At 40.0% G+C, this 27,563-nt stretch overlaps 2 protein-coding genes across 5 annotated transcripts in view; one reads left to right on the forward strand and one right to left on the reverse strand.

Annotated features, from left to right (window-relative positions):
* LOC118594884 (zinc finger protein 585A-like) overlaps positions 1-18,525 on the forward strand; it is a 69,110-nt gene extending 50,585 nt beyond the window's left edge. Inside the window, exon 5 of the mRNA XM_036166723.1 lies at positions 18,141-18,525. Within this exon, the coding sequence (XP_036022616.1) occupies positions 18,141-18,253 (113 nt within the window). The 3' untranslated portion in view covers positions 18,254-18,525. The remainder of the gene's footprint in view (positions 1-18,140) is intronic.
* Positions 1-25,725, reverse strand: LOC118578263 (zinc finger protein 420). Of its 4 annotated transcripts, XM_036179319.1 has the most exons (4): positions 25,668-25,725; positions 23,764-23,961; positions 1,628-3,312; positions 1-337 (listed from the first exon to the last, which is right to left on the reverse strand). In XM_036179319.1, the coding sequence occupies exons 3-4, from the start codon at positions 3,126-3,128 to the stop codon at positions 330-332; spliced, it is 1,509 nt and encodes a 502-aa protein (XP_036035212.1). In that variant the 5' UTR covers positions 3,129-3,312; positions 23,764-23,961; positions 25,668-25,725; the 3' UTR covers positions 1-329. The 4 variants fall into 4 exon arrangements, with proteins under 4 accessions (XP_036035212.1, XP_036034973.1, XP_036035142.1 ...); XM_036179080.1 differs by lacking the exon at positions 1-337 and having other exon boundaries at positions 344-3,312; XM_036179249.1 differs by lacking the exon at positions 1-337 and having other exon boundaries at positions 344-3,312; positions 23,953-23,961; positions 25,668-25,714.
* Between the last annotated feature and the right edge of the window lie 1,838 nt (positions 25,726-27,563).

Consider the following 27,563-nt stretch of genomic DNA (forward strand, 5'->3'; position numbering starts at 1 on the left):
CAGAAGCAGGTGGGTCTCTGTGAGTTTGAGGTCAGCCTGGTTTACAGAGTAACGGGACATCCAGGACTATAAAGAGAAACCATCTCAAGAGAGAGAGAGAGAGAGAGAGAGAGAGAGAGAGAGAGAGAGAGAGGTTTTATTGTTCGGAGAACTAGAAGAACTAGAAGGGCATCAACAAGTATGAGGGTTACTTTAATTTTAAATATAGAACTACATAGGCAGAGTAGAGTTGGAATGACTGTTCACAAAATCAGCAGGGTTGTAGACTCCACCATCCATAACACCCAGATACACTTCCAAAATCCTCATGAGGCTATCTGGGCTCCACCTCAGATGCCTATAGTGTTAAGAAGGGGAAAGAAAAAAAAAAAAAACAGAGAGGAAGGAGTTCTTAAATATTCTACTCATACAAATGCCATTTTCACCTTGTTGACCTGCAATGAGACTGAGATAGGTTTTTTTGTTTTTTTGCCTAGGGTTGTGATGGAAAGGAAAATGAAAATTGAGTAGAATAGCAGTCTTTGATACAAACACATCAGTATTTTTTTCATTGTAAGTGAAATGTAGTCTATGGATATAACTTTATACTTTCAGTTAACAAACTACATATTCAAGTTTTTCTTATTTCCTAGATTTATCTTGAGTATTTAATTAATCATTTATAAATAATATTGAGTTGACATCAAATATTGTGAAACATTTAAGTTTTGGGACTTTTTGACAAATCAATCATACCTCTCCTAAATTCTGTAACAGTGGTGCTCAATAATCCATTAATATCACAGGGTTTCTTATACTATAAATTTCCTTTTACAATAAATATATGAGATTTGCATGAATGCTTTCTCACATTGATGACAGTGTGTAATAATTTGTCTAGGATAAATAATAATGAAATATTTCTTAATGTTATCTACACTGATAAATTCCTTTCATGCAAATCCTCTAAAATCACAATAATGAAAATAGCTCCTAATGTTTATGATATGCAATGTTCAAGGCACTGTTCTAAGTGCTTTTACATGTTAAAACATGATATGAAAAAATTGGTCTTAGATTTACCTTACAAATGATTAAACCAAAGCAAGGTTATTTATAACAAATGCCACAAAGGAAATGAACTGATAGGACCATAATAAGGTTGACACAGATATTTTCTATGCTAAAGATCTTTCTATACCACAGTAACAGAATCACTTTCTATTTTAATTTGCTAAAATGTAATACAGTTATAAACAAAGGGCTTTCATATGTGGATTATATGAGCATTTCTATTCCCCCATATAAATTTTCAAATGCTGAACTTTATGAATCTTATAGTCACATTTAGAATTCTTTACTGATAATGAATGACCAGGGAAAGCTATGATAATTGAAGAGAATAAGTTAACTCAAATAAAAATTTGTGAATGATGACTAAAGTCTATTCCACATTCTTTACAGTCAAAAGATTTGTCATTGCTATGAATTCTCTGATGTTGCATTAATTGTGACCCATGAGTAAAGGCCTTCTCACATTCTTTACATTGATATGGTTTCTCACCGGTATGAATTCGTTGGTGCCGAGAAAGATGTGAGCTCTGAGTAAAGGCTTTTCTACATTCTTTACATTCATAGGGCTTCTCACCTGTATGGATTCTCTGATGTAGAGTAAGTTGAGAGCCATGACCAAAAGCCTTCCCACATTCCTTGCATTCATAAGGTTTTTCTCCAGTGTGAGTTCGCTGATGTTGAGTAAGCTGTGAACCACGAATAAAGGCCTTCCCACAATCAGTACACTGATATGGCTTTTCACCAGTATGAATTCTCTGATGTTGTATAAGTAGTAATCCACGAGCAAAGGCTTTGCCACATTCACTGCAGACATAGGGTTTCTCACCAGTATGAAGTCTCTGATGTTGAGAAAGGTGTGAACTCTGAGTAAAGGCCATTCTGCATTCTTTACATTCATAAGGTTTTTCACCAGTATGGATTCTTTGATGTTGAGTAAGCTGTGAGCCACGGATAAAAGATTTTCCACATTCCTTACACTCATAGGGCTTTTCACCAGTGTGGATTCTCTCATGCTGAGTAAGTTCTGAGCCCCGACTAAAATTTTTTCCACACTCTTTACAGTCATAGGGTTTTTCACCAGTGTGAATCCTCTGATGTCGAGTAAGGAGTGATCCACGATTAAAGGCTTTCCCACACTCCTTACATTGATAGGGTTTCTCACCAGTATGAATTCTCTGATGTTGAGTAAGTTGTGAGCCATGACTAAAGGTCTTTCCACATTCTTTACATTCATAAGGCTTTTCATTAGTATGAATCCTTTGATGTTGAGTCAGTTGGGAACCACGGATAAAAGCCTTTCCACATTCATCACATTTATAGGGTTTTTCACCAGTATGGATTCTTTGATGTTGCATAAGTAGTGAGCCTCGAATAAAAGCCTTTCCACATTCCTTACACTCATATGGCTTTTCTCCATTATGAATTTTCTGATGTTGTGAAAGCTGTGAACCACAAATAAAAGCCTTTCCACATTCTTTACATTCATAAGGTTTCTCACCAGTGTGAATTCTTCTATGGAGAATAAGCTGTGAAAGCTGAGTAAAGACCTTTCTACATTCTTTACAGTCATAAAGCTTCTCACCAGTATGGAGTCTCTGGTGCAGAGTAAGCTGCGAATTCTGAGTGAAAGCCTTACCACATTCTTTACATTCAAAAGGTTTCTCACCAGTATGGACTTTTTGATGTCGGCTGAGTTGTGAGCTTCGAATAAAGGCTTTCCCACATTCTTCACACCTATATGGTTTTTCACCAGTATGAATCCTATGGTGTAAAATAAGTTGTGAGCTTTGAGTAAAAGCCTTTCCACATTCCTTGCAGGCATAGGGTTTCTCACCTGTATGAAGTCTTTGATGTAGACTTAGCTGAGAATCACGACTAAAGGCTTTCCCACACTGCTTACATTCATAGGGTTTCTCACCAGTATGAATACTCTGATGCTGAGTTAGGTGTGAGGCTCTTCTGAAGGCTTTTCCACATTCCTCACATTTATAAGGTTTCTCTGTAGAATAACTTCTTGGATGCTGAGATAAATAAGTATGTGGGCTGAAAATAGACATTTTGTCATATGTTATCATCTCTTTCCTGTAATATTCCTTCTTGTTCCTTCTCTAACCTAACTTCAAATTCCAAATATCTTCTAAGAATTAGTCTTAGGTGCACAGTATTTGAACCTGTCACTCATTTCCCACTGAGGTAATTCTGATTTCTTAGTGTGCTATTTTGAAGATAAGTCCTTATTCAAACACCTAGAAGGCAAGTCTGAAAGATAAGAGAATAATTTCAGAGAAATAGAACTAATATACCAGAAAACACAACAGGAAAATAATAACTATAAGAAGTAAGAAGTATATATTAGTATTTTCCAAATATTGCTTACTACATCCCACTCACATTAATACCTACCTTTCTCAGCAAAATTTTCAACATATATAGTTTCATTGAAGTAATACTGTTTTTCATCCTATGTTATTCTATATAACACCTCAATAGTAACAAAAAAATAACTAGTGATTTTAATGCTATTATCCAGAATAAAAAATTAGCTTTGCTGGGCTGTGGTGGAACATGCCTTTAATCCCAGCACTTGGGAGGCAGAGGCAGGTAGATCTGTGAGTTCGAGACCAGGCTGGTATACAGAGCGAGTTCCAGGATAGCCAGGCCTACACAGAGAAACCTTATCTCAAGAAACCAAAAAATAAGTTTAGGTACCCGACATGGTGATATTTGCTGTAGTAGTAGTAGTAGTAGTAGTCGTAGTAGTCGTAATAATAATAATAATAATAATAATAATAATAATAATAATAATAACAAAAATATAATATGTATGTATGTATATACACACATTATCTTAGAATGACTTCTTATATTAAGATATATAATGGGTACCTGAGATCAGAGAATAATGAAAACTCACCTGGGAGTGAAAAAGGATGACATTAAGAAAAGTTTTAAACCAGGCAGTGGTGGCGCATAACTTTAATCCCAGCATTAGGGAGGAAAGGCAGGTAGATCTCTGTGAGTTTGAGGCCAGCCTGGTTTTCAGAGTTAGTTCTAAGACAGCTAAGACTACACAGAGAAACCCTATCTCATAAAACCAAAAGAAAAAAACTTTTTAAAATTAATGATTCTTGATGTTCTCCTGAGAAATGCATGCCAACCCTTGGATGTGAATGGTCCACTTTCTGAGCATCTCTGTTAATTCCCATGCTTAAATCTGTTCCTAATAAATTCTAACTCTGAGTTTTTTAAATCAATAGTTGTCAAACTTTGATGGGGATAAAAATCATATTAAATAGGTGTTAAGATGTCCAAATATACACTAGATTAACTGAATCTGAATCTAGTAAATTAAAAAAAAAAAAACAACATAATGGAGACCACAGTTTCAATAGTTTCTAGTTAACTGATTCAGATTTAGATCATGATTTGCTTTCCCTTAAATTTTTGGTGTCTTTTAAATTAGAGTAAAGTCCAAACTCATAGTTCTATCATATTGACAAAGTTCTCCACAGTCCAAGGCTGTTGTGTGATATTTTGATTGTATTCTGACAAATAAAGCTGGCCTGGAGTCAGAGGGTGGAGCTAGCCATTTGCTGACCATAGAGGTTTTTAGGACTGAGGACAGATAGCATACAGGAAGTAGTAAGGTGGGACTGAGAGAAGAGCTTGACTTCTTTGGACTGAGGAACTGAAGAGGTATCAAGCAACTGGCAGCTGCTCCCTGTTCTCTGATCTTTCAGGTTCTTACCCCAATATTTGACTCCCAAAATTTTATTTATTTATTTATTTATTTATCTATTTATTTATTTATTTATCTCCAGAGCTGAGGGCTGAACCCAGGGCCTTGTGCTTGCTAGGCAAGCACTCTACCACTGAGCTAAATCCCCAACCCCATAGCAGCTTTTTTTCCCCCAAAATTTTATTGATAAAGGTTAATTAGATTAATGCTTCATCTGCCATCCAACTTTTGGGGCACAAATTCACAAAACAGCTGCTTTGCAGCCACTGGCACCCACCACAGCTGCACCTGTCAGTCACCATATAGCTGGCTTTTCCTTTCCCCTCCCCTACAAGTCCTATGACCAAGTCTGGCATTTTCCTGTTGCAGTTCTCTATAAGTATCTCCACAAGCCCAAAACTCCATAGGTACCTGAGCTCCAAATGCTGCTGGAGTTTGCCCCTTATAACCAGCCAGCTCTGCCTTCAGGCAGCTCTGTGCTTTCACTTTCTGTTGGTCACTCATGCTTCTTTCATGTATTCCCCCACCCCACCCCGTGTGCACTGTTAAGACAGGCGGCTATTTGGCTCCTTTCCCCCATGGGTTGTGGGATTTCCCTGGACCCCCTCCTCACTGCTGATATGTGGTCAATGGCAGCTGTCCTCAGCCAAGCTGGGTACACTTTACTGCAACATCAGCAGATTTGGTGATAAAACTTGAAATTCTTAAAGGGGAAAATTAGTTTTAAAAAAGAGACAGAGAATTTTCTCCCACATTAAAAAATGGGAAGCACCATTACACTATTAGGTCTCTGTATGATTCTACATTGGATGGTTTAAAAATGGAACAATTAAATGAGGGGATAATTAAATTTGGGATTTACATAATGTCAATTATAAACATCATTTGTTTGGTAATTCTTGTTTTATCCCTAAAAAAGTTGGTTGATATGAGTCGAAAGATATAGACCTTAGAAAAGTTTACTAAAGAAAATAATGCAATTTTCATTGATAAGTTACAAGCCTTAGAAAAACTTACTATAACAGATAATGGAGATATTCAGACAAAGACAGAGGAATTTAAAGGAGAACCAACCTCACCATTATAAAATTAGAAAAGAACAGCCTAAGGATATTGAAAAACCAACCTGAATTTATCCAGTCACCTTATGAGAACAACTGCCAAATGACAGGTATCCCGAAGGCTATGTAAGAGCTGACTGGATTCCTGTGGAAATGTTAGATTTGAGGAGATTTAAGGAAGTGATAGTCTCCTATGGTATGCATTCACCTTTTGTCAGGCAGATGTTACATTTATGTTCAACTAGTAACAAAATTGTCCCACAAGACTGGAAAGACTGGTTACAGCAGTATTGGAATCTAGTCCTCAATTACAGTGGAGGACTTGGTGGAAAGATAATGCTAAGATCATTGAACAACGAAGTATGGAAATTTCCCAAGACCAACTTCTTGGAGAGGGTGATTATGCTGATGTACAAAGACAGTCTATATATGATGGACACATGTTGGCTGTATGCCATGCAGCAGCTTTGAATGCTTGAGACAGAGTTAAAGAAGTCAAAAAGAGAACTGAGTCATTTTCTAAAGTTACACAGGATCCAAAATAAACCTTCACTGATTTTTCACAACTAACTTCAGCTATATTAAAAAAAAATACCAAACCCAGAAGCTAGACAAATAATAATTGAATCTTTGGCTTTTGAAAATGCCAATTCACAATGCAAAGGGGTAATTAGGTCTTTAAAGGCAAAATAAGCATATGTAGAGGAATGGATCTGAGATACAGTCAATATTGAATGTCATAACCACGATGATGCTTGGATAGGAGAGAGAGAGTCTTGAAGAAAAATCAAAATGTTAGTTGTTTTAATTGTGGCAAAAATTTAAAAAAAATAAAAAAATAAAAACCACCTAAAAAGGAATTGTAGGCAGGGCATTCCTAGAAACAATGTCTTTTCTAGGAATAATCCAAACAGAAGGCCCCTGCCTTCTAGAGTATGCAAAAGGTGCAGCAAAGGCTGACATTGGACCAATAAATCAACAAGGGACAGACAAGGTAACCTTTGCCATCAGGAAATGCCTTGTGGGGGGTCTCTAGCAGGTCCTCCTGTCAAATTTGGTTCAATCATTCCCTGTCACCATGGGGGAAACTCTTCCCCAGAGCAATTAAAGGATCTAATACCTATTATAAAAAAACCATACTGTTCTGGATGATAGACCACCTTTAGAAGATTAAACAAAAATTTCAGGAGAAACCATAAAGCAAAAATTATAAAGATTAGATTAGAATAAGAGAGACCTCTTGATTAGAAGAGACAATAGTTCTCTTATATGAAACAATGTGACCATCCGATCTAAACTAACTTATAAGACTAACAAATGCTTTTCATTTCATCAGATATAACTTGCCAAAAGGGAAACTCCACAAAGTTAGGGTTGGGGCAGGGTTTTGTTTTTGTCTTTTCAGGAGAATGAAGGCATCCAGCTAAAAAATCTGAAGACCACTGGACAAATAAGACATCTGAAGACAAAAAATGAGTCATCCAGAGATAATGTCTCAAGAAAAAGAGTAAATTGGCCTATTGGTGTATCACATTTCCAACAGGATAAAATTTCATAAATCTTCTCAAATGTTTCTGTTGTTCTCTACAGACATATAATGCAAATGATCTTTTTGTAGTCCCAGTTGAATTAGAAATTAAAGCTGCCTTTGGAGTTGGAGTGTGGCTCTTTCCTTCTCTAAGCCCAAGCATGCTTGTTAAAGGAAAATCCAAAATCTGTCTCATGTCAGAAGAGCCACCTGATATGGGACAGAAGAAAAACCAAAATTAAGGGACTATTCTATTGCCACTAATCTCATAATTCTTTGGTTTTATCTTGATTCTTTAAAACTTTTCTTAAGGTATAAATATTATCTCAAAATGTATAAGGTTAATAAATATACATATATATTTTAAACTTTTTGTCATGATATTAATGATCATATAGAGTACTAAATTCTAGATTTCTGTACATTATTTTGGGTCTGAGTCTTTATCAGGCAACTAGGAATTAAGTTTTTGTACTGTGGATATATATAACAAATATTGATCCTTAACCTCTTCAAGATCTGTTGCATATGACATTTAAAATGTTTAAGTTTTCTGCAGTGAACCATGACTATGCCTAACAGTGACCTTTGAAGTCTCCGAAAGGAGGATGGGGCTCCACAACAATGATTCCACCTGGATTGTGGTAATGCCACTAAGATGACAGAGATCAGCTTTGGACTACAAACTGCTCAGAACATTTTGAAGGGGGCTAGCTGAGATGGCCCAACCTCACAGACTACTTGAGGCAAGATTTGCATTTTCCCATTACACAGAGACTGGACAACAAATGATACAGCTATCTGTCCCAAGAATTGACAATTAACCCAAATTTTTCAGGGTCCCTAAAGATGCTGTCATCTCCAGACAACAGGAAATAATTTTAAGAACTCGATGCCCACATTCCCAAGAGGTGGGGTGGGTGGTTTTTGGTTGTTCAGTAGATTATGGATATTTGTCATCATTTGTGGGGTTGATTACAAGTTATTATTGGCAATGGTCAGGGAAAAAGCTGAATAAAAGAGATTAGATTTCAGGGACCTTGTTCTGGAAAGAAAAAGAGGGGATATAGAGGTGATAGGATCAAAGGGTAGATTATTGAATCTACTTTTAAACCAAAAATCAACTACTAGTTTTATATATGTTACAATTGGTTTAGATTTTTTAATATTGATACAAATTTGAGGTTATTTTTGTTAGAATACAAAAATGCGTTTCTACTCTTGTTCAAAGTATTATACCTATACAGCTCATTTAACAATGTAAATTTATAGTCCGTGAAAATCATTATTTCAAACTATTTAGGATAATAAAGAAATGCAGGTCAATAGTTAGTCACCTATTACAATCAAACTTGTAATCAGGTATGTTTTCAAGGTCAAATACATATATTTTAGGCAGAGAGGTGGTCTTTAAATCTACAGAACATGGCATTTAAGATGTCTAAATAACATAAAGTTCTTTTTTTTTTTTAAATGACAATGAGACATGTCTGCTCCTGGCAGCACCAATCTACTTCAGAAAAGATGGTGGGCATGAAAGAAACTCTGTATGGAGTTTGATTTCTTTGTGACAAGTTAGTCACTGGGCAAGAAACTGCCCTTACCTCAACTGCTGGCAGTATGCTGTCCAAATTGGGCAAGCAGAACACAAAATAAAGTGACTACCAAACTTTGCCAAGACAAGGCGGGGAAGTCCTTCAAAAATCCTACTTCATGGATAAGTCTGTCAGATATTCTAGGCCTGTAGGCCAAAGATGTATGCCCCAACATTACAGAGGAACCATGGGAGACTGTTCAGGCAGCCAGCTATTTCTGTCATTTCTTAATTTTGTAAGTTGTTTGCTCTATACTTCCTGTTTACTCAGATGATATTATATCCTTCTTAGATCTCTGATAGAACTGAAGACTAGATATTTATCGTTTTCCTTGTTACCAAATTCAGAAATGAAAGTCAAAAAAGAGGTGTAAAGTGTATAAGGTTGAGAGACATAAAAAGATAATTTTGGAGTGGTAATACAAGTTAGGATAGAAAATGAATTAGTTACAACACTTTGAACTCACCAAGATAGGATAGATGATGGAGTATTTTCTCTGAATTTGTCAAATACAAATGGACTGGACATTGTTATTGCATCTTTTTCCCTGTATATATTTGTATGCAGTTATTATACTTGTTGTATATAGTTTTACTATGTTAGCTAAAACCTTTGCTTTTTATTTAGACAAAAAGGCGCAAATGTTGTGTGATATTTTGATTGTTTTCTGACAAATAAAGCTTTCTTGGAGTCAGAGGGTGTAACTAGCCACTAGCTGACCAAAGAGGTCTAGAGGACTGAGGACAAATATCACAGAGGAAGTAATAAGGCAGGGCTGGGTGAGGATCTCATCTTCTTTGGACTGAGGAACTGAAGAGGTATCAAGCAACTGGCAGCTGCTCCCTGTTCTCTGATCTTTCAGGTTCTTAACCCAATATTTGGCTCCTGAATTTTTATTAATAAAGATTAATTAGATTAATGTTTCATAAGGCCTTTCCCAGTTTATAATTAACTATATAGCCTATTCCATCTCATTAGACCTCTCTGCAGAAAATTCTATATTAACTAGCTCTTATATTCAGGTATCAACTTAATTATTGTTCCTAAACAGTAATAGTGTTCCTAAACAGTAAGAGTCCTACTTAGGATAGAGGGGTAGAGAGACACTCAATACTGCTCTTCCACAGGGCCTAGATTCAATTCCCAGCACCTGCATAGGAGCTAACAATTGTATGTTATTACAGTTCCAGGGGATCTGATGCCCTCTTCTAGCCTCTATAGACAATGAATGCATTTGGTCCAAAGACATACATGTAGACAAAACACTCATACACTTGTAACTTTTTTGGTTTTTTGTTTTTACACCAGGTTCTCCATGTAACAGCCTAAGCAGTCCTGGAACTTGCTTTGTAGACCAGGCTAGCCTTGAACTCACAGAGATTTGTCTGCCTCTGCCTTCAGAACGCTGGGATTAAAGGCATGTGGCACCACACCCAGCAAGAGGAAAATTTTAAAAACCTTAATTAAAAAAAAAAAGAGAGAATCTTAGCCAGACATGGTGGTGCATAGTGGCATATCCCTTTGATCCCAGCACTCAAGTCAGAGGCAGATGGATTCCTGAGTCTGAGGTAAAACTGATCAACCTTAAAAGTTCCAGGTCTGTCAGAGCTATATAGTAAGACCCTATCCCAAAATAAAAAATAAAAATATTAAGAATTCAATTATGTTAATTTAGCATAAGTTGTGTAAAATATAAAAATATAAAAAATGAAGGCAAGAACACTGAAAGAATTGGTAGGCTAAAAGCTAAAAACAAACACAAAAACCTACAACTGACAACTCAGAGAGCAAAAAAAGTCTTCTGTTCTACACAAGTCTTAAGATTCTGAAAAAGCCATATGAAAAGTGAAAAAATAAAGCAGTGTTTTCAACTCTTTCATATTGCTGGGTGTTTGGGTTGGGATTCTGAGTGCTATGGTGTAGGAACAAGAGATTGGTCAGTGCAGGGGTCTAAAACATGAGCCAGGCTGTCCCTCTGTTTTCCTTTTCTCATCATATTATATAGTCCAGGCTGGCCTGAAGTTTACAGTCTTTCCATCTCAACTTCTGAGTACTGAAATAACAGGAATAAGACAGACACTTAGGCCACCTAACACTATTAAATAACTTAAAATTCAGAGATTTAAAGAGATGGCTAAGAGGTTAAGAGCACTGGCTGCTCTTCCAGAGGACCTAGGTTCAATTCTCAACACCAACCTGATGATTCACAACCATATGTAACTCCAGTTCCAGGGGTGCTGACACCCTCTTCTGGCCTCCACAGGCACTACATTAATGTACACACACATGTGTGTATGTAAAACACTCATACACATAAATAAATATTTTTTAATTAGGTCATGAGATACAAGGGATAGAAACCTACTGACTCCAAGTTACTATAGTTTTCCCAATATCACTTCTCTGTGCAAATCCCTTTGAATAGGATCCAAGCATTTCCATTCTTCCTGAGAGAAGTCAAAGTAACATGACTAAACATCACTGATTTCTGAAAAAACAAACAATTACCAGCTGTAGAAATAAAGGATACAATTCCTTAACAGAGGGGGAGATGAAAAGGAGTATTCTATAAAGGACACTGCCAAGTAAACAGAATGAGACTTCTGACACAGAGAGATAACAAAAATTAAAGTGATGAGGTGTGCGCATGTCTCAATTTTCTCCTGTAGGTATCTTCTACATATAAAGCACCTCATTATATTTGAGTTAATATAGTCCATACAATGTCACAGTTTCTTTCATGAAACAGCATATACAAATACCCTTTAAAAATATTTAAGTTGAACATCACACATTCAACAAATGCTGTTTCTCTTCCCTGTTTAGGAGTAAGAAAAATTGGATTTTTCCCCCTGTAAAATCTTTTTGCTGTTATTTCTTGACTTCAACAGTTTCTCATAGGTGCCAGGTTGGCCTCAACCTTATTATATAGCCAAGGATGACCTTGGCTTGAACTCCTCATCCTTGTGCCTCCCTTTCCATAGTGTTGGGATCACAGGCATGTGCTATCATACCCAGGTTCCAACAGCCTCAACTGAGAAAGAAACATAGTCTATATCTAAAGCACTCTGACCCATGGCACAATAAGGACATTGGAAATAATCTGTACAAGAGATGTTCCCCTCAAAGAAGCTGAAATAGGCTATTTCTTAAGACATACAGGCTTGTTATGTTCACATATATGGTTTCTCTCCATATTTCACTGTCTTTGTTATCCCTGGTGATCCATTAAGCAAAGCACTATTCCTTATCTACGTGGTTTAATGATTATATTGTATCTTTTCAAGAAGTGACTTCTAATAAAAGTTCAGGGCAAGAGGCACTCTGGGTTCTCAGAACATCTTGCATGTTCTTTGGGTCCCTAGGCTCCCTTGCTGGAAATTCACATTCCAGATTCAGAATCTTGTTTCATGACCTGAGATTTTCAAACTGTGGAAATACATAGCTGGTTCAATCTTAAAAAATAAGATTTGTACAATACAGCTGGTTGGTGGTGGCGCAGACCTTTAATCCCAGCACTTGAGAGGCAGAGGCAGGTGAATCTCTGGAAGTTCAAGGCTAACCTGGTCTACAAAGCAAGTTCCAGGACAGTCAGGTTTGTACAATACTAAAGAATTTTGAATCCTCATAGTCATCATTGTGGCAATCCACAAGAATATGATATAGGGAGTCCAGGTGTATATAATATGGTATAACTGGACCAACCAAAGGTCCTTCAAGTGGGAAGCCATTTATCACAGAATATTTGGTGTTATTCAGCTTTAATATTCAGCTGTTCCTTGTTACGAATTTCTTGTGCTCATAATTCCCATAGAACGTGTATGTGTGATCATTCTGCTCAAGCCAGTACTTGGAAAAGGTCATGAAGGCAGGGCCTTCTGCCTCTGAGGTCCCTGCTCCACCCACTCGCTCCCTTTTTTTGGAGACAGGGTTCTCTGTGTAGTTTTGGTGCCTGTCCTGGATCTCACTCTGTAGTCCAGGCTGGCCTTGAACTCACAGAGATCTGCCTGGCCCTGCCTCCTGAGTGCTGGCATTAAAGGCCTGCACCACCACTGCCCAGCACCCTGCTCCCTTTTTAGCATTTGAATTGAGTATCTGCCTTTTGCAAATTTCCCCTTTAGCTAGGGCCAGCCCCAAACAAAGCATTGAAGGAATAGCAGGAAACAAAATAGCAGAGACCATCCCTTGCCTTCAGATCTAGTGGCATTCCATAGCAATTGACTGAGAACAAAAGAAGTTTTTGCATATCCAGGTGAAGTGAAAGGTGGAACAGGATTCCTGAGACAGAACAGCCAGCATGGCCAGAGAGAAGAGAGGAAGACAGAGATTCTGTAGAGGGTAAGGCAGATCTCTTGTAGAATTTTCTGAGAGCCAGGAATAAGGAGCTAGGAAGGAGAGATGAAAGATGAAGAACAGAAGATGAAGATGAAGTCAAAAGCACAGGAGCTTACTAAACCTATGAGGACAGGAAAAATAAGCATACAGAGGAACTGAATGTGAGGACAGAGCTGAAGCTGTATAGATAGAATTTTGTCATAGAGGAATAAAGTAAATGGACAAAGAGCTTCCTGTATCTAGATTCATTCCTCTGCTATTGGTAGCATCTCTTCTGGGCCTCTGGGAAGAATATTATTAAGGCTGGTCCATTAATAATATTCGAGACATTATTATATTGGATTATATTAGTCTGTGTTCTCTAGAGTAGCAGAACTTATAGAATGAATATATATATATATATATATATATATATATATATATATATATGGAGATTTATTAGAATGACTTCCAGGCTATGGTCCAGGTAAAACAACAATGGCTGGCTATAAACAGAAAGTCCAAGAATCCAGTAGTTGTCCACTCTGAGGCTGGATGTCTAAGATGGTCTTCAGTATATGCTGGAATCCCAAAGAAGTAAGCCCTAATGCTAGTGAAGGAATGGACTTGCTAGCAAGGCAAGAACAAGCAGGCAAAGAACAAAAACTTCCTTCTCCCAGGTCCTTATACAAGCCTCCAACAAGTATCGCCTAGATAAGATCTAGATTAAAGATCTGGATTTAAAGTGTCTTCCTACCTCAAGATCCAGATAGGAAGTATGTCTTCCTACTTCAGATTAAGCAGAAATTCCTCATAGGTGTGCCTGTAAGGGTTCTGTCCTTAATTACATCATCAGCCTGGGACGGCCCAGCCTAAAAATCAGGCAGGCCCTCTGTGTGTTCCTTTTCTCTTTCTGCTCTCTTTCCTCTGCACGGTCTCTCTGTCTTTCTCTCTCTCTCCCTTTCTCTCCCAATAAAGCTCTAAAAGGTTGTTTTAGAAAGTCATGTTGCACTGACTCTTCTGTCTAGCACTCTCTGCCAGTGGCCAGCCATGACCGCTGGCCAGCCACCAGTGCCGCAGCCTTAACCAACATATGGCTCGTGACTCCAGCAGCGCCGATTTAACTAACATTTGGTGCCGTTCAGACTCTGATACACCGAGGACCTGTTGACTCCTGCCGCTTGCCGCCTCCCCCCACAGCAAGACTGTGAGCATGCACGTGTCCCTTGCCTCCACTGTACCCCTATATACAACTACTCTGCTACCACCATGATTCTTCACAATGAGTCTGCGTTCACGTGGCTGTAGTCTGAGCTATATTCTTTGTGACTGACACCCTGGGGGTTGTCCTAGGGCTGTGCTGGCAACAACAGGCACATTTTCGCTCCTGACTAGGAGAAAAATGTTGTCTCGGGTCTACCAGGTAGACCAATTGCAGTGCAACCGCAGCCCTTCACATCCCTTGACAAAGAGGATGGTGAACTGATTCTTAAATCTCTCTCCACTCTTGGGGAGGCCCAAGATTGAAGTTTGATCCCAGTTTGTTATTTTAATTTTTTATTTTTCTCTCGGCTGTAGCCATGAGACAAAGGGGCAAATACCACCCACTTACATTGGTGGTTGGGGCGGGTACTGATAAATCTGGCCACTTAACAGCATCGTGGGAACTTCTGCCAGAAAATGGGCAAAAGCCATAGAACAAAGGGGCGGGTACCGGTAAATCTGGCCGCATAACAGAGTCGCGGGAACTTCTGCCAGTGAAAGGGGAAATAAAAAGTTACTTTATCCCCAAGCTTTCTGCTAAAGCTCTAAGCCCTTCCCCCCACCCACTTCTGCATCTGCCACGTGCAACCTTTTCTGTCTGACTTCTGACAGCAGTGGGTGGGCTTGGGCGGCTTCTAAGACTCTCACCCTAACTCACCTTAACTGCACCTACTCATTTTCAATTGCCTTAAGAAACACAGACAGGTGGTGGCACACGCCTTTAATCCCAGCACTTGGGAGGCAGAGCCAGGCGGATCGCTGTGAGTTCGAGGCCAGCCTGGGCTACTAAGTAAGTTCCAGGAGAGGCACAAAGCTACACAGGGAAACCCTGTCTTGAAAAATCAAAAACAAACAAACAACAACAACAACAACAACAACCACACACAGAGACAGGTCTGAAAGCGGCTAAGATCCATACAATTAAGTTTACAGTAGTCAGGATGGCTCCTAAGCCAAAAAAATCAGCTTATAGCCTCAGACAAGTCTTCCAAAAGGATTGGTTTATAGTCTGCCTACTGGCAGATCTTCCAAAAGCTGTCCTTAAGCCACCAAATCATTTAAAAAAAAAAAAAAATTCCAGGACACAGAGTAAAATCCGTCTCTTGTTGCCCAGACCTCCCCTACTAAAACTTAAGCATCTGGAGAGCAAGGCTCCTGACCTCATGGGCAAAAGAGTCATCTGTGTTATTGAAGGTGTGCCAGGGAAGAGATAAAAGCCCAAAAACAAAATTGCCAAGTGCTGGCACTCGCTGACTCATGAAAGCTGTTGGGTTCCTGTTTTAAGTGAAAAAAGGCCATGGGCTAGGGAATGCCCTGCCAGGCCATCAACAGCCTTGTTAAAGGTGCCGCCTAGAAAGACAACCAGTCAGCTGACTGCCCCCCAGGTGCCAAGACGCATGGGTACACCAAGCTAAGACCTCCAGCAGACCTAGGTTTGGCTACAGACAGGGAAGGGAACCCAGAACTCAGCAGGGAAGCAATCCGTTTCTTTCCTTCTGGACACCAGAGCCACTGACTCAGTCCTGGGAGTTTTAGGATGTCACTTCTCCTTTCTATTGTTGGGTACAGAGGTCAGTGTTACTTACCTCAGCAGATTTAATTGTACTTTCAGAGTTACTTAATGAGAAAAGATTTCCAACAAAGATAAGAGCTCATTGTCTCACTTTAAAGTTACCGCCTGTGTTTCTCATGTGCATACAGACAGGGCCATGAGCTTTGCCTTGTGCCTAATTCCAAAAAAATAAATTCTCATGCACCACAAGCTTTTCTCTTCCCAGTTCCCTGCTCTATGTCACTGTTCAGACAATGATACAGGACCACCACAGAGCCTGAGTCCAAAGATCATCAATTTTTTTCTATGTTGCCAGCATCTTGTCAGACAGAAGGTTCCCAGCTACAGCCAAGAGGGATACATATCTCCAGAACAAACGGATGACAGACAGCATTCCACAATGCCTGTCTACCTTGGAAGACTCCCCTTCTCCATTCCCGAGAGCCAACCGATGTCCAAAAATCAGCTGGAAGCAGTTTTTGAAAGGAATGACGCCCCTATTCCCATCTACCTGCTTTTTTATAATAAGTGAAAGTCTGGGATGTAAGGGTTCTTTCCTTAATTACATCATTAGCCTGGGACAGCCCAGGTGAAAAAGCGGGTGGGCCCTCTGTGCGTTCCTTTTCTCTTTCTGCTCTCTTCCCTCCGTGCAGTCTCTCTCTCTCTCTCTCTCTCTCTCTCTCTCTCTCTCTCTCTCCCTCTCTCCCAATAAAGCTCTAGAAAGTTAACCATGGCTAGTGATTCTTCTACCAACCAGCACACTCTTCCATTGGCATGGCCACCACAGGTGGTGCCACTTTAACGAACAGTGTCTTGTATTTTTTTTGTTTTAGTTAATTCCAGGATATAGTCACACTGACAACCAAGAATAGCTATCACACAGAGGATTACATCATGAGCACTTTCTATGTCACCAGTAATTTAATCTTAATATCTCCTTTTCCCATCTAAACTATAGAAAAATGGAAATATATCTATCCCAAGTATACACATTCAACCTCACAACTTAATACTGAGTTTCAAAATGATCCAATTATCAGTACTGATCAGGTCCACATTCCTGATCTCTCTGTATCTAGTCCCTAGACATTTTCTAATCTTAAGGTTTATAAAGCATGAGCTCTTTCTGTAACCCCAGCATGAGAGGCTGATGAAGGATGACTATGAGTTTGAGGCCAGCCTGGGATACATAGTGAGTCTGGGAGCCAATGTAGGCTAAATAAGTAAGTTCAAGACCAGCATGGGCTCCACAGAAAGATCCTTTCTCAAACAAACAAAGCCACATACTGAGAAATTCAAAGATTTCTTTTTGTCATATAACATCCTTACCTTATAAAATCAGAGGAATCTCTATCTTATAAAAATCTTTTGTTAGATCAGTATTCTTAGCCAAAGATATTGTGCTGTGTGGGGGGCTAAAGATATGACTCAGTGGTTAAGAGCACTTGCTGTTCTTGAAGAGAACTAGAGTTCAGTTCCCAGCACCTACATGGTGGCTCACAACCATCCCAACTCTACTTCCAGATTTCCAGTATTTTCTGCATACAAACATACATGCAGGCAAAATACTCATACATAAAAAATAAATATTTAAAAAAATTCAAGAACTTGCTACTCTTTCAGAGGACCTGGGTTTGTTTCTTAGCAACTACATAATGACATCCATGTAACTTCAGTTACAGAGTATCTGATGCCCTCTTCTGGCCTCTGTGAGAATCTGCACTCATATAGTACACTTACATACATGCAGGCAAAACATTCATACACCTAAAATTAAAATCCTTAATTTTTTAAAAGTTGCCAAATGTATTGTTGAATAAACACTTAAATATAGGCTAGATTAGAAAGATACAATTACCATTATAAGAATGAGACAAAATGGGCAGCATATTCTTGAGAGGGCTCAGTTAGGAAGGAGGTTCCAGGAATAAGCACTGTTAACAAACCTGCCTAATGAATGAAGTAACGAAAAATGCATAAAAAATCCCACAAACTAACCAATTAACCCCAATAAAACTCGTTGGTTCCCCCTCAGATAGGAGGAAGCTACAAAGAAGATTCTCAGATGAGCCAACCTATAAAGACTCTGGTGTCAGACCAGCTGCCTGGGAGAAGCAGAAACTAGACAAGATACCTGGAAGAGGCTAAGACCAGAGTGAAGGAATACTCTCCAACTTGTTCAGCTGCCTGCAGGCTGTGCAGTGTGCTTCAGGTTCCCAGCTTGGTGAGGTGTCACTTGTGCTAGGGTGGGCTTTGCTGATTCAATTGTCTTTGAGTCATTTCTGCTCCTGTAACCCCTCATCCACATTCCTGTAATAAGCCTATAAAACACATTGGTTCACAAAATTGAACTTTACTGGTATACAAACTTTGGTCTGTCCTGGGCTCCATATCTGGGGTGAATGAATGTGAGTGTGCCCATGCCTACATGCATGTGTGTGAACATGCCTCTGTGTGTGTGTGTGTGTGTGTGTGTGTGTGTGTGTGTGTGTGTGTATGTGTGTGTAGTCTTCCTGGGAATTTTGTCACATAACCTAATTGGCACCCAAACAGCAACATGACAGAAACAAATGAGTTGGGAAGGAATGAATGCATGGTCCTATCTATGGGTAGCAAGGTATGTAACTGAGGTTGAGCAGCTTGAGGGGGAAGCATCCACAGAGGAAATCAGATAAAGTTTTCCTTCCTTGTATGGGGCGTATTGATGTACCTTTTGTGTTATGACAGCTGAAGGGCTCTAGCAGGTCCAAGCATGGCAAACATGATGCTGGCAGGCCTTGCCCTTTCCCCTTCCCTTGTAAACTGATAGATTACATCCCCAAAGCTAGCCACCAAGGTCTATTCCCTTATTTGGACACTTTCTCATGCCAGAACTCATTCCTAAGGCTGTCACCAAGGTCCAGCTATTAAGTATTGAAGTCCTATAATCAAAAGCCCCCTTTTGACTATTCCAATTAACATGCCCAATCAAAAGATACCACAGCACCATAGCCCAGTCTAACAGACATCCCTCTTTTTCCTCTTAAAAAAATTACACCTACAAGTAATTTGCTGCTGTTTTCTCCCTGAGTCAGAAATCAGCCACTTTGCTTTTCTTATCCACTTAATAAAGAATCTCTCTGTGAAAACAGGTGTTTCAGTGTGCTCTGTGACTAATCCAGGTGTTGGGAGGGAGCATCCCCTCCAACTATGTGCAGGTCCCTTCAACAGTTGTTGCAGGCTTAGGAGTATCTATGGGAGGAATCTCAAGATGGCAGTCTTCATCTAGGTGGTACGGGTGGCATGCCTGTTTGGTGAGTGGAGCCCACCACAGGAATATGGAGATGACCTGAAAATAGTTCAAGGTTTAGAGGGAGTTTTACAGTCTTTGAAATTAGCACACAATGGTCAAGATTGTTGGTAAGAAGCAGCAGAGGCTTTCTGGCCACTGTTCTCCATAGTAAAAATGCATTTCAAGCTGAGCTGGCAGCCAAGTAGGAACTTGTTTATATAAAGGAGCAATTGCAACAAGAAAGGGAGATGCAGCCAGCATCCCCCATGTTAGCCTGACTTGGCAATTAGATAAATGAGAGGATGACAGAGATTGGTGGTAAAAGCAGTTGAAGATACCCCTCAGGTCCAACCTTTAATAGAAAAAGAGGGGAAATCTACAACCCAGCCTGCAGATGGGGGCCTTGACAATGATCCCATACAAGAAACTAGGATGATCAGGAAATATTCAGCACTTGAACTGCTGAAACTGGGGAAGACTTAAGGAATGAAACAGCCGGTCACAGCCAAGTTTGTGAAGCTGTAGGACATGGGAGCAGATGGCATCAGTCTGGTCTTGTGGGCCGCAAGAATCTATCATAGAGATTCAGCTGTATATTAAAGCTGAACTTTGACAGGCCAAGGGTCTGTCAAAAGGCAAGCCATTTATTATGAATATTTGGTGTTACCCAGCCTTTACTATTTCAGCTGTCTTCTGCTATGAAATCCTTGCATGCCCACATCAATTGGTGAACAGTTCAGCTACCCTGACCTGCTGAACCTAAGTTACTAACTGCCCTGCTGAGCTTAGGAGACAAGCTGACTGAAGACACCTAGCATTGTTTCCTGTGCTAATGAAGCTCAGACCATCCCCTGGGCTTAAGGAGGCCTAGTGGTTCTCCAGAGCACCTTGACTGAGAAAAAAAAAGGCTTTTACATATCAAGGTGAGAGATAAAACAACATTCCTGAGGAGGCAGGGAACCAAGTGCCCAAGGAAAGAAAAGGCAGGTGTTTTCTGTAGACAGAGGAGAGAAAAGAGAATGGAAGAACTAGATGGGTAAGAACTTGAGAGGAACAGACTGAGATGGGCAAGAACTAGACTGAAGGGCTAGAAGAGAGTACTAGAGGAATGAGATGGGAGATGAGGAAGAGCCAGATGGGGAAGAACAAGATGAGGAAGAGCCAGATGAGAGAGAAGGAGATGGGAGAGGAACTGATAGGGGAAAGAACTAGATAGATGAGAACCTACAATGGACAGAACTAGATGAAGGAATTAAGATAGAACCTAGAGGGGACAGTAGATAAATATAGAGAGAAATCAGGCAAGAAAGGAGCTAGACATGAGAGCAGAACAGAAGCTGTGTAGAGAGAGAACTGACACAGAATAATAAAGTGTATGAACTAAGGAGTTTCATGTACATAGATTCATTTTTCATCAAAGATTAATTATCAGGTGGTTGTAGATTCTTCCCAAACCCTGGGAGGGGACTATCCAGGGGCTGGGCCCCATAGTCCTCGATAGTCTGGCAGCTGTGGAGTCAGGAATACTGAGTAATGCAACACTCCATACCTCCATAACAAAGGGTGCATAAACTGAGACAGTGTGAGGGAAGTCAGTCCCTGATGAACTGGCTTATCAGAGCTATTAGGAACACTTGGTTATCTTCATTGTTGTTGTGTTGAGGTCCCCACAAATAGCAGGACCATAGATGTACCGGTGCTATTGAAGGAATTAAAAGTAAGAGATTCTGTGTTTGAACCCCTCCCTGTTCACTGGGCCACACAGAACTATATTCCTAGAGGAGTTAAACAAAAGGTTGATCCATCAGGGACCCAAGGCTGGTGTGGAGCTTTTAGCAGTGTTGCTGGACCTCTTGGTTGGGCAAGATCTTTATTAACTAGGAAAAGCTTTGGCAGATCTTTTTTAAGTAGACCAGCATGTAAAGAGTGTCCATAAAGTGGGAGAGCAACGTAGAAGAGAGATAGTAAAAAGGTAAAGCCAAGAAAGAGTTCTGTCTGGGTTCCTCAAAGACAAGTGTAGCATAATTTATCTTGAGCTGGAGTTCCTAAGAAAACATTGATAGAAGCCAAACTGTGTGTTGAAGAACTTCTGAAAGGCTCTAACCAGAGGAGCAGTTCACAGAAGTTCTATCTGTGATAGAACAGTACAGGTGAAGATGATTAAGCCTGTCCTAGAGGTGGGTAATTATCCCCCCACACTAAGGAGGGTTCATTTCCAGCAAGAAGTTATGCTAGGGGTGGAGATTATTTGCCTAGCCCTAAACTCCCCCAATAGCAGGTATGGTGATTGAGGAGGCAACAGGCATCATGCCAACCCAGGATCACTCTTGACCTAGGGAGCCAGCAGATACAGCAGGGGAGTGCAGGGCCACATTCACCTTTGGCCTTGAGTAGGTCTGAACATATTAAGTCAGGCTCACTGAGTTTATCAGGTGTGGAGAAATGTAGGGAGGCTCCCAGATATGGAAACATAATGGCTTAGAGAGAATGACTAAAGATTACAGAGAGCTAATTAAGTTAACATCTCCTATCCATGCTTTGTATCCATCCTTGATCTGTAGAGGAAACAACTGATACAAGTGAATGAAACCTTTCATGCTGTACTAGACCTTGCTTATGTTTGACCTTAATATCTTCTTAGTTGTGAACTTGTGGGATTACCTGACACTGCTGAGAACAGATGACCAAAGACTTTCAGCATGCATCACCAAGGTTATCTTTGTTATAGGATGGTGGTTCGGGATGCTGCTTTGCTCTGCCCATTCTCTGGAGGAGGTTTTGTTATATAGATGATGTAATGCTAGCCTCTGAGTGTTTTGCAGATTTGGAAAGCCACTGGAGAGACAAGCCAAGAAGCTAACAGACAAACTGAGCTGAAAAGAAGACTCTGAGACCAGAGCAGCTGCCTTGAAGCAGAAACCAGCCAAGATGTCTGGAAGAGGTTTAAGAACAGAGTCACTAGGAAAAGCCACTCTCCACCCTGTTTAACTGCTTGCAGGCTGTGCAAATACTCCCAGTTCCCAGCTTTTTGGGAGGTGTCCTCCATGCTGGGTCGATTTTGGTGATACAGCTGTCTTTGAGTCATTCCTGTTCCTGTAAGTGACCCCAATAAAACTCATTGATTCATCAAGTTGGTTTTTGGTAGTATCCATACTTTTGTCGTGGGCTCCCTACCTGAGGCGAGTACACATATGTGATGCATCTCCCCAGGAAAGGTTTTGTCTCACTACACACACAAGCATGCACACAAATGTATGCACAAATGCACACACACGCACCAATGCTCCTATACCTGAAGTGCTTAAAATAAATTATACTAGCAATAGTCTAAACGTTCCAACAAAAGGGGAATGATAAAATTAAAAAGCAAGTTCCAACTATATGTTCTTTAGAGGAAATAAACTAATTATAAAACAAAAATAAGAACGATGCTAGAAATGAAGAAGATTAATTCCCCAACCTCCCCTGAGGATCTACAAGCAGTTAATGGTTGCTGTGGGAAGGAAAGACAATTTCTTCAGTGGCATAGCCACTGCTATGGTCCTGTTCCTGTAAGTAACCCCAATGAAACTCATAGGTCACCAATAAATAAATAACAAAACTAGAATCAACTTATTATACAGCAACCCTAAATGTGTTTCAAATATATGAAATAAAAATCAGAACTAAAGGAAGAGACATATCTACAGTTAGAAATTGTGAGCCAGCAAGATGGCCCATCAGCTAAAGGTACTTCAAAGTCCAACAACTTGATTTGGATCCTCAGAACCCACACAGAGGAAAGCAAGAATGAAGTCCTGAAAGCTGTCCTCTGACTTGCACATGCACTCCATGACACACACACACACACACACACACACACACACACACACGCATCTACCCCACCCATCACACCCACACAGATACTTTTTAAAAGGGAACTGTAACATCTTTCATCAGTAACTAAAAGCATCAGTTGACAAAAAAAAAAATTAGTACCAACATAGAGGATTTATATAATATTACATCAAGTGTTTGACATAACGGATACACACACAGAGTATCTACACCCAATTGGCAAGAGCTGGGTGGACCTGAGGGGACAGAGCTACCAGGTTTAAGGCAATAAGCCAACATGGTAGTCACAGTTAAACATTTAACCATTTATTAACCATTCAGTGTCAGCAAAGAGCTAATTCAGATAAAGTGCCAACTCCCCCACTGTTCAATTTCCTCCATGGAACAGCACTGGGAAAGAAAATCAATACTGCTGGGGGAAATCATATCAATGCCAAGAGAACACTGGATGAGTTTCCTGCCATTTTATGAACTGAGCACAAAGGAGAGGAAGATGGAGAAGGCAAGAGAACTGCTTTAGAGGAGGGATAAAAGATCTTCAAGCTTTTACCCTTTAATAAGGACGTCATGGCAGAAATGTCTAATAAAGAGCCCTCCTAAGAGTGGTGCCTGGGCTAGAAATGCAGATGTGCATGAGACATGATTGTGCGGAGGGCTTCAACTCCCTTTGAAGACTGCAAAGCATTCCATGTGTACTAAATCTGGGATGGTGAGGACAGCTTTCCCCTAAGTGGCTTACCAGGATCACCTTTGAAGAAAAAGAGACAAATAAAATAAATAAAAGAAAATCAGTAAAGGACTAGAAGATTTAAACAACACAATCAATCTACCTAATCCAGAGACATTTATTCTACTCAATACCAGCAGAACACAGTCTTTTCAATTGCACAGGGAACATTTACTAAGATGCACCAAATTGTAGGTCAGAAAACAAATCTTGGGCTAGAGAGATGGCTCAGAGGTTAAGAGCACTGACTGCTCTTCCAGAGGTCCTAAGTTCAATTCCCAGCACCCACATGGTGGCTCACAACCATCTGTAATGAGATCTGGTGCCCTCTTCTGTATACATAATAAATAAATAAATCTTAAAAAACAAAAAAACAAAAAACAAATTTTAGTAAATTTAAAAGGATCCAGGGTTGGGGATTTAGCTCAGTGGTAGAGTGCTTGCCTAGCAAGTGTAAGGCCTGGGGTTCGATCCTCAGCTCCAAAAAATAAAATAATAAAATAAAATAAATAAAATAAAATAAGATGAAAAAAATAAAAGGATCCAAGTCACACAAAGAAATAAGATATATTGGATCTGTTGAAATACTTGAAATACAAAAGAATATTACCTCATGGGTTAAAGAAAAAGGCAAGTTGGAAAGGATTATAAACTGAAGGCAGAAAAAAATGATCAGTGTGTAATAACTTTTGAGCTGTCCATATAATGGTTTATTACACATTTTCTCATTTTAAAATTCCAATCAAAAGCTAAAAAATGAAGCTAGGGGTAGTGGCACAGGCCTGTACTCTCTCAGCTCTTAGGAGGTAGAGTCAAGAGGACCAAGGGTCCAAGGTGATTCTCACCTGGGCTACACAAGACCCCACATAAAAATAAAAAACAAAAACTGCTCTTACAGAGGATCCCAGTTTTGTTCCAAGCACCCATATCAGGAAGCTCGAGCCTGCCTGTAACTACAGCTCTAGCACCCTATTCTTGGATTCCCTGGGCACTTGCATACACATGGAAATATTCATTCAAGTACATAAATACAAAACTTTATTTACTAGATAAATAGACAGAAAGCAAACAAAACAGAAAATAAAGATATGCAGCACATTCATGAAGGTTGAGGCAAAAGTTTGACCTAGTCTGAACTATACAAGATTGTGTTGATAAAAGTATAAATTTGGGAGGCAGAGCCAGGCGGATCTCTGTGAGTTCCAGGCCAGCCTAGGCTACCAAGTAAGTTCCAGGAAAGGCACAAAGCTACACAGAGAAACCCTGTCTCGAAAAACAAAAAATAAATAAATAAATAAATAAATAAATAAATAAATAAAATAAACAATTCAAGAATGCTCTTACTTTTAATTCCATAGCATCAAACCCATTCTTTATAAATGTAACCACTATTAGAAAAACAACTATCACTATTATACATTTTTGTAACTCTCAAACTATAAAAATCAATTGCCACTGGGTTAGTGCATGTCTTTAATCTCAGAACTTGGGAGGAAGAGGAAGATGGGTCTCTATGATTTCAAGGCCAGCCTGGTCTACACAAAGAGGTTCAAACCAGGCAGTGAGCCCCTGCCTCAAAAATAATTAATAAGAATAAATAAATTGCCTTGTTCCTCCATTATAAGAGAAGACTTAGGTTGGAGATATTTACAAAAACAGCAATGAAGAAAAACAAAGATTATGTCTTGACACAATAAAGGCAGTTGAAGAAACAAATATCTACTTACCTCAAACTTCCCTTCTGAATGTAAAATGGCCATTTTTTTCTCTTCTGTGTTGTACCCTGGGAAAAAGAGTGAACCGAGATGCCATGCCGTTATTGTCATATACTCTAAATTACACACTCTTTCTTCCTCCATCCCCACAATCCATCCCTCATCTACTATAAAGCAAAGTCCAGAGACTAGTATTGGAAACAAAGTCAAGCAGTTTTAGGCTTGAATTTATTTGTGGACTTAAAGCTGCCCACTAGAGGGCACTGTCATGGGTTCTAGCCTCCATAGTACTTCTGTATTTCCCATTCCTGAAATCCATTATATTTCCTAGCGTCCTGTTGTAAAGGTGCTATGGAATCTCAAAGTGTCATCTAAATTCTAGGTTATAGCTTCACTCAGCGTCTTAACTATCTGGCTTCCTTCTTGCCGATTTCCTTGGCTATGAGATCAGGGGACATTGGGAACCAGCAACAAAGCTCTACTTCCGAAGTGAAAAGAGGAGGGGTGGGCAAAACTGAACTGATCCTGACCATGTATGAATGGATGAGTAGCCACTGTGGTCAAAACAGAGGTTAAGTCCTTAAATTCTGGGAGAATTTGGGGAGAGACGCAAAGTCACAAGAAATTCATGACCCTTTGATAGATTCAGCCACATAATGAATTCTGAACAAAATTTTACTGTTGTACCCTACCAAAGTAGGATAAGATCACAGGTGCAAAATATACTAACGGCCACACAAAGCCACATGCAGTAAAATTTCCACAGCTGGAGTCACAATTTCATGGTTAGAGCTACATTGTTTGAGCACTCACTCAAACAGGATCCAAGCACGCACAAGAAACAAACATCCTGTCGGGATAAGTACTGCCAGCGTTATTCTTTCATAAGGGTGCACTTCTACTTCATTTACGTTCATGTAAAGAGCACATACAATCCCTCAGTCAGTCTGTCAGTGTGCCCCCCCCCCCCCCACTCACCTAGATGGAAAAACCACAAGTCACAGACAGGCCACGGAAACAAGCAATCACAATCTCAGCGACACTGTCAACCAGCCAAGCCAGAGGTGTGCGGGATACCAGATAACAACCTCAGAGTGATACACACATCCAAAACCATGGACAACGGAACCCTCCCTCCGCTATACACTGGTGCCCACACTCCGCAGTCACAGAAACCTCTCCAGCCAGGTAAGCACGCCATCACACACCCTCGGAGTCACAACTCAGATCCACACATCACACCAACCACAAACCAGGGTCGCAAAGGGCTCCAAAAGCAGGCAGGCTTGCAGCACACACAGAGGAGACACGGCCACCTAGTGCCACTCCCACCTCCACGGGAGCGCACCTCCGGGGCAGCCTCCAGCGCCCGGCTGACGCCTGACTTCTGGAAAACCTGCTTCTCGGTTGCCCTGCCTAACGAACGGCCCACAGACACAGCCCTCTCGCGAAGCCAAGTAACTCTCGCGAGGAAACGGAGCAAAAGCGGTGTTCCTCACCGGGAACTCTGGGAAATGTAGTCCAGCGTCAGGAAGGTCTCAGCAAAGTATGCTTCCCCACCCCTAATTCTCTCTCTTTAAATACCTGTGACGTATTTTATACCTCTGTGGGGTTGCTCGACAGAGACTTCAGACATAGCGATTCGCTTGTGAAGGGTCTACATCTGATATAGTTGACTAGTTGGCCGCGATGATTTGTTCTTCTGCTTGTATTTCATAGTGACTGCAGGGGTTCCATTAGCTATGTGAGCGTGTTGACTGTGGAAAAAAAAGATGGTCAAGTTATTTCTTTCTTGAATGCTAATTGGGTGATCGGGAAAACGTAAGCTTTATCTGGAAAGTAATTTAGATATGATATTTTCTATTATAGTTAGACTATGGGAAAAATGAAAAATGTATAGTCTTTATT

The sequence above is a fragment of the Onychomys torridus genome, chromosome 1 (genome assembly GCF_903995425.1).
Source record: "Onychomys torridus chromosome 1, mOncTor1.1, whole genome shotgun sequence".
In the NCBI taxonomy this organism is placed as follows: Eukaryota; Metazoa; Chordata; class Mammalia; order Rodentia; family Cricetidae; genus Onychomys; species Onychomys torridus.